This window comes from Rhyacophila brunnea, unplaced genomic scaffold (genome assembly GCF_057557595.1).
Source record: "Rhyacophila brunnea isolate RB1 unplaced genomic scaffold, BYU_Rbru_1.0 scaffold_1, whole genome shotgun sequence".
In the NCBI taxonomy this organism is placed as follows: Eukaryota; Metazoa; Arthropoda; class Insecta; order Trichoptera; family Rhyacophilidae; genus Rhyacophila; species Rhyacophila brunnea.
The window spans coordinates 61083198-61095648 of NW_028232751.1; the positions used below are offsets into that span (position 1 = coordinate 61083198).

The 12451-nt window shown below is 32.4% G+C and overlaps 1 protein-coding gene across 1 annotated transcript in view; it reads left to right on the forward strand.

The window, feature by feature from the left end:
* The window catches only part of Cubn (Cubilin), a 129093-nt gene that overhangs the window by 66681 nt on the left and 49961 nt on the right, over positions 1-12451 (forward strand). Inside the window, exons 33-37 of the mRNA XM_085946281.1 lie at positions 225-341; positions 2755-2939; positions 4868-5063; positions 9616-9809; positions 11604-11778. Coding sequence (XP_085802407.1) covers positions 225-341; positions 2755-2939; positions 4868-5063; positions 9616-9809; positions 11604-11778 — 867 coding nt within the window. The remainder of the gene's footprint in view (positions 1-224; positions 342-2754; positions 2940-4867; positions 5064-9615; positions 9810-11603; positions 11779-12451) is intronic.

Sequence of the window (12451 nt, forward strand, 5' to 3'; positions counted from 1 at the left end):
TCCACTTACGTTAGGTCAATATAGATGGGCATTGTTTTAATGTTTCTTAAATTATTTTCGGTTTATTTATCTCAGTAGATTCTTCAGTGTTTTACTAGTTTTTTTTGTGTTTTTATTACCTATTTAATTGCGCTCTGATACACGTTTTTGTCAAGACAGTGAAAAGAATGAGCGAATCGTCTTGATTATGAATTTGAATATAATTTGTGTAAATGTTTTTGTAGGTATCTATTGTGGCGATCACATGCCAACAAACGGCACAGTCGGTCATAAATTATGGATTAAGTTTAGGAGTGGAAATCTGGGTACCGCACCAGGATTTATTGCTCAATATGCCTTTGGTAAGTTATTTTTCATAAAAAATAATCATTAATATTCTTCTTCTTATTCCACCAGCCAGTTCAGCTTTCCACATGGTTTTTCCAGTAATCAATATTATACGTTATTATCACAATTTCCCTATGTTACCAGCTATCTTATTAGTTTAATATGGATTTCCTCACTGGCTTCGATTATTTGAAAAACGAAATTCCGATATTAAAATTTTGAAAATCCCGCGATTATGTTTCATATTATTTTCATCCGAAATAATCGATTTTTTGAACCAATGAATTATATAATATGCCCAGTTTCTCTATAGATATCAGTATAAAAATATAGAAAATCACGCAACAATTTTATTTACTTTACAAACATAATATTTATTTAAAAATATTATGAGTTATGACTGGGAATTGCAATACCAGTATTCCAGTATTTATCAATACCGAAATACCGAAATTTTCGGTATTAAGAAAGCACACTCGTTTACGTTTTTGAAAATTAATTATAAGTTATGTGCTGCTAAAATGCAAATATATTGAGTGAATCCAACAGAGGTGAAAAAATAATAAAACAAATTTCATCAAATATATTTATATAAGTAATTGTTGCGATGAATAATTATCATAATATTATTTTGAAATATAAAACATCCCCGACAAAAATATTCAATTATTCTATAATTATTGATGACCGGACAAGTCTTGAATTTAAGAAGCTTTTCCTGCAGCCGGACTTATTTGAACTCGATGAACTTTTGAGGGCTTTCGTTAAAATTATTATGATATTCAAATTATTTGTAAAAAATTACTAGTTCTACAATTATGATCAATACATATTTTTAAATGTCATCATAATAAATGTATGTATGTAGGTTTTTGCCATAAAATATTTTTAAAAGATTTTAATAGCTATATTTTTATTGATAAGCACCTACTCAGTTTTTTTAATGTTTAAGAAATACCGGTATTCAATAAGAAATACCGAAAAACCGGTATTGAGATTTTCATTCGGTATTGCAATCCCTAGTTATGATCTAACCTGGGATACTTTATATGCTATTGGAATCAAGGGATGCTAATCTTAAAATATCAGGACTGAGGATTACGATGAACACTGGACATGGTCAAGATGGAGAGTTTTCAATCTTTGTGAATGTTTTATTTTCAAGACTATAAAAAGGTCAATTGCCATCTTTTGTGGGTTGCGGAACCTTTTGGGTTAAGAATCCATACATTAAACATAATATCCAACGCGTTGATCACGATTGATTGGTCGATCGCACCGTATACCCATACGGATTTAGTAAGTAGGTAGTAAAAAGGTAAGAACTGTGTACATTTAGTTGTAATATTATAATATGATGTAATTGAGTTTTCGAAGGAAAATCGTTAACCATTCATATATTTATTCCTTTGGTCAACTTACTTGAAAGTCGTTCGAAAATATTGACCACGAGAAAGCTGTTATTTGATTCGAATTTCATCATTTACCACCAGCAGTAGGAGTGACAAAAAGAGAATATGTGAATCATCGCACTTTAAACTGAGGCGTAGTTTCCTTTTACTTTTGATGTCAATAATAGTCAATAGTTTCGGTAGCGTTTCGGCTTATAATATCGTTTGTCTAGGGTTCGAATTCCAGGTCTGGTATTTTTGCATATTGTTTTTCAATGTGTATTTGAATCCAGAGTATAGACTATAAAGCTAGGTAATAAAGAAGTTTAGCGGTCATGCTACTCTGCATTAAATAAGTAACACAGTTTAATATTATGTAGGTTTTGTTATTAAAACAAAACATTAGCAATAATAATTGTCAGCGTTTCGTCAATCATAACTAAACCAGTAGTGTTTCTTTTGATTGAGAATTACGACAATACCTATGGTAATATATGTACTGCATTTAATATAAATAAGAAGAACTAGCACTCCACTCATTGAGTCCGTCGCGAGACGTAGGTACTGTTAATGTCACGAGCTTTTCAATCGACATAGTACCTACATCCGTTATTCCACTTGAATAAAATCTCTCAGTTGATTCTTATGATTATTAATCTCTCAATCATATTGATCTCACAAGTACATCATTACATCGCGATTATTAACTCACGTCACCATCCTTATTATTGTATTCAGTGTATCCTGTATGAACCAATAAACTCCCATCTCAACAACGACTCTTCATCTACCTGCTACCACCACCTCATCAATACCTTCTAAGTGGCGACCCCGACGTTTGTGGAAGCAACTGTTATAATTATTTTTACTATAAGCTTATTTGGTTGAGCTCAGCCAAATATAATATTTACGTGTATTGAATTTGAATAATGAAATTGAATTAAGAGTATCGGTACCTATTATATACTACCTACTTGAAGTTGCACATGCCTGCCCTATGTAATGATATAATATAATATTATATTCTTTATTTCAGTGCATGGAAATACATTTGAAGGATTAGAGCAAGGTCAAATATCATCTCCTTTGTATCCACGAATGTACTTGCAGGCCGGAGAGTTCTATTGGAAAATTGTCGTCGAGTATGATTCGATTATTGTTTTTACTTTTAAAGACATACAGATGGATATCTTCGGAAGGTCCTGCAATTTATATCTTGCTGTAAGTATAAAAATAGTCCCAAAATGAGCTATCATTCTCATATCAGTCTCATTCAACTTAAAACCTAGTACCCACGCACGTTCTTGCTCGACGGTTTTGCTCGATCGAGTATGTTGACTTGGAAGCATGCTCGTCGTTGTGTCCACACAGTCGAACAACTCGGCACAAGACGCTTTGAGGCCACCTTCACAAGTCGCCACCGACACCCTTGACCACGAGTGAGAGCGAGGCCACAATAGCCTTGCCGGTGCGTCCTCATTCCCTCACTCAAACTGCATCGAGCAAGAATTATGGACCTTCAATCTTTTTCGGATAGCACAATTTGCTCGATGTCGAACAAAAAACCATTGAGCAAGATGGTACACACGTTGAGACATGTTCGAATCAGCGTAAAATCGTCGAGCAAGAACGTGCGTGCGTACTTACCATAAGCGTAGACATGTCATGTATTTTAAATAATTTAATTTGTAGTCTTGATTATGGTGTTACAACCAAAATACATATCGATTAAAAAATAACCTTAGAATTTAATATAATTTATATAGTCATTTTGTAAATAGAATTTTACCAAGTAAATACGTCTTACTCAACATATCCATTACTTGAAGATGACATCTATTGTACACGTACGATGCTGACGTGATGGTAACATGAAGCGCCTAGTTTCAAAAGCCCCTAAAACGATTTTTGAAAAATTTTGAGTTAGATATGTAGTTAGATGGATATTTTTGCTACCTATATGATATGATGAGTGAACTAAAAAACGCCAAAATTCGTCAATACGTATGATCAAAAATTAGGGTAAATTTCAAAACCCGCTAAAATGGTTGGGTGTGATTTTCAAATATCGCTAAAATGGAATGCCAAAATACTCTTTAGAATGTAACGAATTAAAAAATAAATACATCAAATTAACAGATTTAATGGATTTGATTTTGTCTCATTTTTCTCAGAACTACCTAAAATCTTTTTAGACATATTGTCAATATGGCAACGTCGCTTCCTTTTTTAAATTTCCAATAGGTACTATAAAATGAATCATTAAAATAATTTTTAATTGACATAATTGTAATAGTAGAAAACTGCACAATATAAATTGAATTATAATTGTAATGTACACTTTAAATAATGTAATAGTTACTATACCAGTAGCCTAATTTGATTGTAAATGGACACACGGCTGATCGAGTATTACTATCATAATTTGTATTCATTTTAAAGATGGCAACACACTAATCATAATCACACTGAAAACGCTTGCAAATTACTTATTCATTCCCTTTTAGTTTGTGTTTGCGTAGATAATCAGTTGTTAATACAATATTGCTTTTTCCGAAATTATATTTACTTTTCCGTTCACAAAACGTAATTATTTGACAGCTGTCAGTTGTCAATAGTTTTTTGCCATACACGACACCCCGCCCATTAGTTTGTTTTAGTTTGTTTGAGCCAATTATGTCCCTAATCCGATCCATAGCCCGAACCAATATTCCCTACTTACGTCTCATAATTACTGTCGCCATCCAGGCACTGTAATAACAGGCACATTAATAAATAAATGACGGCCAGTTACCTGTATATCACGAGTGCGTCAAGACGTGCACCAGCTTGGCCGCCATTAAAGCAGTAATTCAATTACGAGTGACGATTCGACCAATGCCGCGCCAATCATCGTAATTCTTAAACATTTATAAACTCATTACCCACCCATCCGTCACAAGCACAGTATAACTGTGAGAGTGATAGTACTAGTTGTGTGAGTGCGGAAACACGGAACCAGCCCAGCGCGCCCGCGATATCAAAGGTTAGTGCCTGGATTGAATCCCTGTTTAACCGCCTTCCCCCGCATCCAAATTCCTTCCTACAGTCCACTACAAAACGACGCCAAGTTATATCAACTTTACTGTAATTAATATTTTTTGTTGCAGATTTACGATGGCATTGATGATAAATCTCCAGAACTTGCAAAGGTTTGTGAAAGTACACTGCCTGAACCTATTAGAACAACGTCAAATACTGCATACCTGGTTTTGAACACAGACGCTTATGTACGAGGAACACGTTTTCTTTTAGATTGGATAAGTGAACCAAGAGAGTCTCCGGATGAAGATAACGCTAAGATAAGTAAGTCAAGAACTTCTCTAGCACTCTGGGATTGTGAATACTATATCGGTCATGAGAAAACAATACCTCGTATGCCACATGACACTAATTACGCATGAGATGAATCTATATATTATAATCTCTATTATTCCATCAAATCACGTGTTTGTCGTATACTACTATTAATCTTAATAGTGAAATACAAAAAATGAAGAATATTTATGCATTAAGGGGGATGCTTATACCTACAGAGGCACCTAGCGGAAAAATACGAAGCTTGCAATTTGAGACATTTTTTTGATAATTTACAATTTCAACTGCATTAATTAATAAATATGTGTGTATATGAAAATATTGAAAAGAAAAATGTTTTTTTTAAGTCAAAGATAAACTGACAATTATTGGAAAAAAAATCGGAATGTGTACTTATGTACGCGCATTAGAAGTTATACTTTTTTGGCGTAACAAAACAAAATAAGCCGTTACCTGAGTCTATAGTACAGTGGATTAGGTTGATGAAAACGTATGCGATTCATCTGTGTCTCATATAGCGCACATGATAATTGTAATTTTATTATTGTATTGGACCAAAACTCATCTTTGTCATACAACGGTTATAATCGATTCAGAAGTGCCCATGATGAATTAATAAAAAATCAAATTTTAATATATTTTTTTGAATTATTTACCATTTATTTATTGATATATAATGTTACTGAAAAATAATACTTACATAAATATAGCCTCAAATCTTCATACACAATCTTTACAATGAAAAATAAATATACACTCCAATATAAATAAAGTTTTATGAATATAAATTAGGTAACAGAGCAGAATGTTAGTCTCCAGAAATTTGTTTATAAACATATATATTTATTATGACACGCCAAAAGAAATATAAATTCAAACATCTGAATTTGTTACATGGACACGATGGGGTGACAACATTACAAAAGATGCCAACCAGCTGCTAAAAATCATGAACTGGAAAAGACGTGCGGAGGACCGTTCCGGCTGGAGGACGGCCGTGGAGGAGGCCAGGGCTCGACTTGTTTATGTCCACCGTTACGTTATTATTACTCGTTATTATTTTTCCGCTAGGTGCCTCTGTAGGTATAAGTATCCCCCTTAATAGTGACTACAGACAGTTTTGTTCAGCTCGTATTTTGTGGTATACGAAATATTGTTTTCTCAAGAGCGATAATCATTACAACACTGAAATCCTCAACAAATTATTTATTTAAGAATGCCAGAAGGGGTTTTAAATGTTACGTACTATAGGCGGGAGGGGGGTAAAGATATATTGTGATGAAATTAACCCATTGCAGCGTTTCTCATTCAGTGGTTCACTGATCGGTACTTCGCCATGGTGTAGGCCATCAGTGGCGAGGGGTGGAGTGCAGACTAAACTTTGTCAGTCATAATACTTATTTGTTTTCATTGAACTAAGAATACAATTTGCAGATGGTGATGGTTAGTTTTTAAAATTCAATTAAACCCTGCCTAAACCAAACCATAATAGTTCAGGACGTATACTATGTGCGATCCGATCCTTGTCCAACCAAACCATAATCGATAAAAAATATTCTTCTATCTATAAAATATCCAAAATTATGTATGGTTTAATACTTTTAGATATTTTATAGATAAAAGAATATTTTTGACTATTATCCACTACGGCTTGGATTAGGCAGGCTTTAATTGAATTTTAAAAGTTAATTACCAACATTATCTACATATTGTTGTCTTATAAATATATATAATAAATACGTTTCACCGATAAAGTCTAGTGTGGACTGTTTATGTCGGATCTTAGCAGCCTACCTTCACCCTTCGCTTAACACCAAAAACAGATAGTAGTTTTAGACCACACTTCATCCTTGGTACTGCTTGTAACCCATGTCCTGATCAATATGGCAAAACATCACATCTCAAGAACTTGATTAGTTGGTTAAATGGTTCAAAACCATTCCTCGTAAAAATCTTTCATATAACCTCCACTCTGTAGAGCTCCATTTATTGATGAGAATGGTGATTACTAATTAAATATCATAACCTGAGTCCCATCCCTATTTTTTCATACTGTGATACTTTCAAACAAATGTAATGAAAATATTACGTCATGCACAGCAAAGTTGAAGTGTGAAGTGAATCTCCGTGGAGTAATCCTATGGAAATAGTGAAAAAAAATACGTGAAGGTATTTTTATTGCTTTAGCTTCACTCGATATTCTAAAAAATGTTGTAAAAATTTATTTACCATTGTTGTTAACAATTTTTAAAATCCACTTGCAATACCGAACGGAAATAGTTATACGCGTGCCTCAGATAGGTGAATCTATAGTATATAATCTAATAGTCGAAGAATCGCAAATGGCCTCTTATCGGGGGGTGTTTGATGCATTTATCTTGCCCCTGATGTAAAGTATAGGTTCTGATGGTTGCGTCGTGTGAGTGTGACAAGTGATGGACAATATTAACAGAAACACAAGTTGGTATTTTCATGATTTATATTATGGCAATAATGTATTGTTGTATAATAATTTAGGTATTAATTATTAATTAAAGTATATTAATTTAGGTTTTGAGTAAAGGCATACATGATATTTTTGGATTTTTGGAATATAGATATTGAAAGGGAACGGCTAGCTGCTCGGATCGACTTAATTTTTGGAGAGCTCAATGACGACAGTCTCATTTTCGTTGCTTCATGGTATATTGGTATATAAATGACCATATACAATAACATGTCAGTTATAGGGTTATACAAAACCTCTACATGTATATCGACTCTAGTAAGGAAAAACGCGTAACCCATAGTTATTTCAAAATAGGTTTTTTTTATAATAACGTTTTACTCAACTAAATACACGTTGTGTCCAAAGGATGTAAGCTGCAAATGCCGATTTATTATTTAAATTTAGTTATCAATTAAAAAAAAAGAATAAGGAATTAGTGTGAGAAAAACGACTTAACTATCATTTTTGTTGGCTTTTTTAAATTAATTTAATAATTAATTATGTATAATTAACTATTTCTTTTATTCAACGAATAATTCACAAGATTTAAGAATATATCATTCTGATTATTGAACATATATAATTTAGAAAAACACTTTCTGAGAAAGTATATTATAACCAATAGAAAAAATCTTTTTTTGAAAAAAGATGATGGGAAGAAAGGCAGGATTCGATTCCCGTCCGGGATTTTTTCTATTGGTTATAATCTCTTTTACTCTCTTATAGTAGAGTTTTACTCTAGATTACTCTCTCAGAAAGTGTTTTTCTAAATTATAGTATGTTCAATTAATTATGTACCTATATCATACTATGTATAATAATCAGATTATATATATAAAAACCATTATTAATAATTTATTATCATGCACTTCAAAGTTATATCTTTTTTGTATTATAACTTTGACCGAAAACCATAACAAAAACGTTTTTGTGGCTCCTGTAAAATTTTAATTATGTAGATTACGCCCATTTTCCTTTCCACAGTCGATATGCTTGAGTAAATGCGTCTTTTCACGATGTAGCTTATCGCTAGGTAGATATTATAGACGACGTCTTTACGTTACTAATGTGCTATGCTATTGATTATTGATTATATTATTATAAGCTATCTTAACATGTTTTGTGAAAATTATTGAAAATATTTTTTTGAATATCTCGACATTACCTTTAAGCGCGAGCCAAATTGAGGTGCATGCCATGATGCATGTCGTCTACCGTCACGCTGCGCGGCAACTAATTAAGTCTATGATTTCGTCATTTTGTAGAATATTTTGAACTATCACCATCTCTCTAAATTCACTGAAGATTGACACTGATGAAGAGTGTCTACTATAATGTATCAGTAATTTTGAATTAATATTAATTATTCATGCTAATTTCAATTAATTTTAACAGTTTCTATGTGTGCGTACGTTAAAATACTTGCGATATGACATATATCGATAATATTTTGAACATAACCAAACCTGCAGACCATAGATTATAGGCAATATTCTTATAGAAAATACATAGTGTCAACCGCTAAACACAAAAAAACTGATTTTAAGATGATTCAAAAATGTGCAGGCATGTGGAATATGATAAAAACGTTCAAAACGTCATGCAGGTGTCGATGCAATATACAGTTCAACGCGAGGTGACCTCAATGTTGTTTAAGTGATTTCGGGAGATTTTACCAATTAGCAATGTTCGTTTAAAGCAGTCTTTCTCAAAGTGGGCGATAACGCCCCCTTGTGTGTGCTGGAGGCTTTCACGAGGGCAGTAGAAAAAATTAGGGGGCGTTGAAGAAATCTAGATATCTAGGAAATCTAGAATCTAGTGGTGTAAAGGTTCAAAATATGCTACGGGATAGGAGCATCAGTCTGATAACATTTTAAACACCAAGAACAACGACATTACATATTTTTTCCCGCAGTGACAGCTTACTGTGACGTCACGTGATAGTCAGCGACATGCACCTCAATTTGGCTCGCGATTTATAATCGTAAAATGTATTCACCGATGTTTATTTAACCATAAGAATATTAATCGTATTTACAATGTTTTTTCCAGTAACATGCGGGGAGAAAAATATTCAGTTTGTTACAAATGAAATGTCTCGCAGGATACAATCTCCGGGATACCCTCATGGATATGATACCAATTTGCATTGTGAGTGGATTTTGGAAACGAACAGCCACAATCACCTTGAAGTTACTCTCGTAGACATATCTCTAGAAGAGAGTTTTGGATGTCATGTGGATTCGGTATTACATTTTATTTATCAAAGCTTAGAACCGTTAAGGTGGGGCCACCGCCGGCAGATTGGTGGTGCCACGAGAAGGATTATCATATATTTCACACGAAAAAGACAATATAATATGCTAATATGTACCTATGTCTAGTTGAATTTTATTTAAGGGGATACATTTAACTTTCTCTGGCAGTCTGGTGTATATTATAATATATCGACTGCTTAATCTGCAAACTAGCTAACTGCACTTTTGACCAAAGGCGACATTTTGATGGCATTTTGTTTTTAATGCTCACACAAAATTTCAAACTCCTAAACCTATACATAAATGCGTTATCGTTATTCACACAAAACAGCCAACTGTATGTGCCAAATTTTCAACATCGTACCTAAATGGAACAACTCCGCTGTTTATATAAATGTTCATTATACTTATATAAAAGGGAAGCTAAAATAGTATATTAATTAATTCACAGTGCAATTTATTTGTAAAAAAAAATCCAATCGTATTTTTGGTATTGTTAATTTCCGATCGTTAGTTAAATTATTAAGTTTTTTCTACTTCCTGTGGGTCTATTCTATACTTATCGACCGCTAAAGTGATAGATATTATCAAACTTAGGGTAGGTTTGTATCAAAGTATTAGAACTTATTGTAATAATTACAATACGGTGTTTGTTATTGTTCCAATAAGTGCTAATTTTTAACAGCAGCAAGAGAGGTGCTGTTAAAATATAGCATTTATTGCAACAATTGATACAAACCTACCCTAAGCTTGATAATATTTATCACTTTATCACTTTAGCGGTCGATAATTATTATAGAATAGACCCACTGAACAATTTTCCTGAATGGAGTTCGTCGGTTTGCAAATTAAGCAATCGATATTATATTATGTCGTCCAGTAAAAGTGTATTTCTACACCAAAATAAAATTTGAAACAAGACACTTATTGGGATATTGAATTATCATATTGATAAACGTCAACATTTTTAATCATTGTTGTTTTTATTTAATAAAACGCAATTTTTATAGTACTTATTCCACTTTTTAAAATAAAAGTGGAATAAGTACTATAAAAAATTGCGTTTTATTAAATAAAAACAACAATACAATGCAGTTCCACCATGAATTGACAGTTAACAAAATAAAGGAAATTTTTAATCATAGTTTTACAACAACAAAGAGTGCCCTAAACCAATTTCATTATATTTTAGATGGTTTCCAAAATTTTCCCCTGTTTTGTGAGGAATTTAAGTACTACACAGAGCTCAATATTTGACATTTTTACAATTATCATTGACTTCCATTTGTTCTTTTGAATATTGGAAGCGATTTAATGGAACAATCAAATTGAAAATACACAAGTATACCTAAAAAGGATTACCTAACAATAATAAAATAATTTAAACCCCAATTCTTGCTTTCAACACCATTCGGCGAACGCATGAAACTCCTCTCGTAAAACCGGTATTCGTGAAACATGAAAAAATAGAAGTATCTACCAATTTTAACATATTAATATTTTATAGCACGTGCTATTGCTGGCCTCCAAGGGCGTTGAAGGGCAACGAAAGTAAACTAGAAATCGCGTGGTCCGAGAAAAATACTGTCATTCTAAACTTTTTACATTAGTTAACACGTTTTGTTTCCACTATCAATACCGAATATATCGGTATTATTTGATTTTTAAAACCGGTATTATGGTATCGAAAAATACTGGGATACCGGTATTGCAATTCCTAATGCCAAGGTAGGGTGGTAAACATAGTAAAATATAATGTATTTACATTTGTTTTTCTTTAAGGTGGTGATATACTCTGGAGTGAAAGGGTCTCAAGAATGGAAAAAAATAAGTGAAAATATTTGTCTTGCGAATGAAACAACAAGACCTCCTATTGTCGGAAGTAATCTGATAAAAATAGTATTTGTTTCGGACGTCTCGGCAAATTACTCCGGATTCGCATTGACTGTTTCATCAGGTGATTATTATATTAAGGGCCCACATGCACAACGTATGTCAAAATGGAGGTTTTATGGTATTTTCAAAGCACTAGCCTAAATATTCCTTAAATGTTGTGGATAATCTATTTATATAATTTTGAAGCCTTATTATGCTTTATATTTATTTTAAACATTTGATGACTGCATAAAGTATTTTTATTATATAAAATAGTATTCTTTTAAACCTCTCGATCTAATGTTTTAGAATATAGTCATATTTCAGTACATCCATATGCAGTGGTGGATTTTTTAGACTTATTAGTTTTTAAACGCATTTATAAAACCATTAGTAAAATTTGTGTTAACATTAGGTATACAGTGAAATATTTAGGGAAAAAAAATATATTTTATAATCTCTGTGTTCCCAAATTTGACAATAATTAGGCATTATATTATTAAAAATGGGCACGATTAACACATTTAAAGATAATTCTAAAGATATTGATTATAAGCTATGTCTTTGACATTCAAATGTGATAAAACATCCTACGAATACTGAGTTTTATAATAATTATTGACCTAAGAATAAGGTAGTATTTTTTTGAAATACGCCATATATATTAGCATTTCCCGGTAGTTAAGCTACAACATACGGTCGTACCCATAAATTGACAAACGATAAATGAAGTAGGGAGTAAGATCACGTTAACG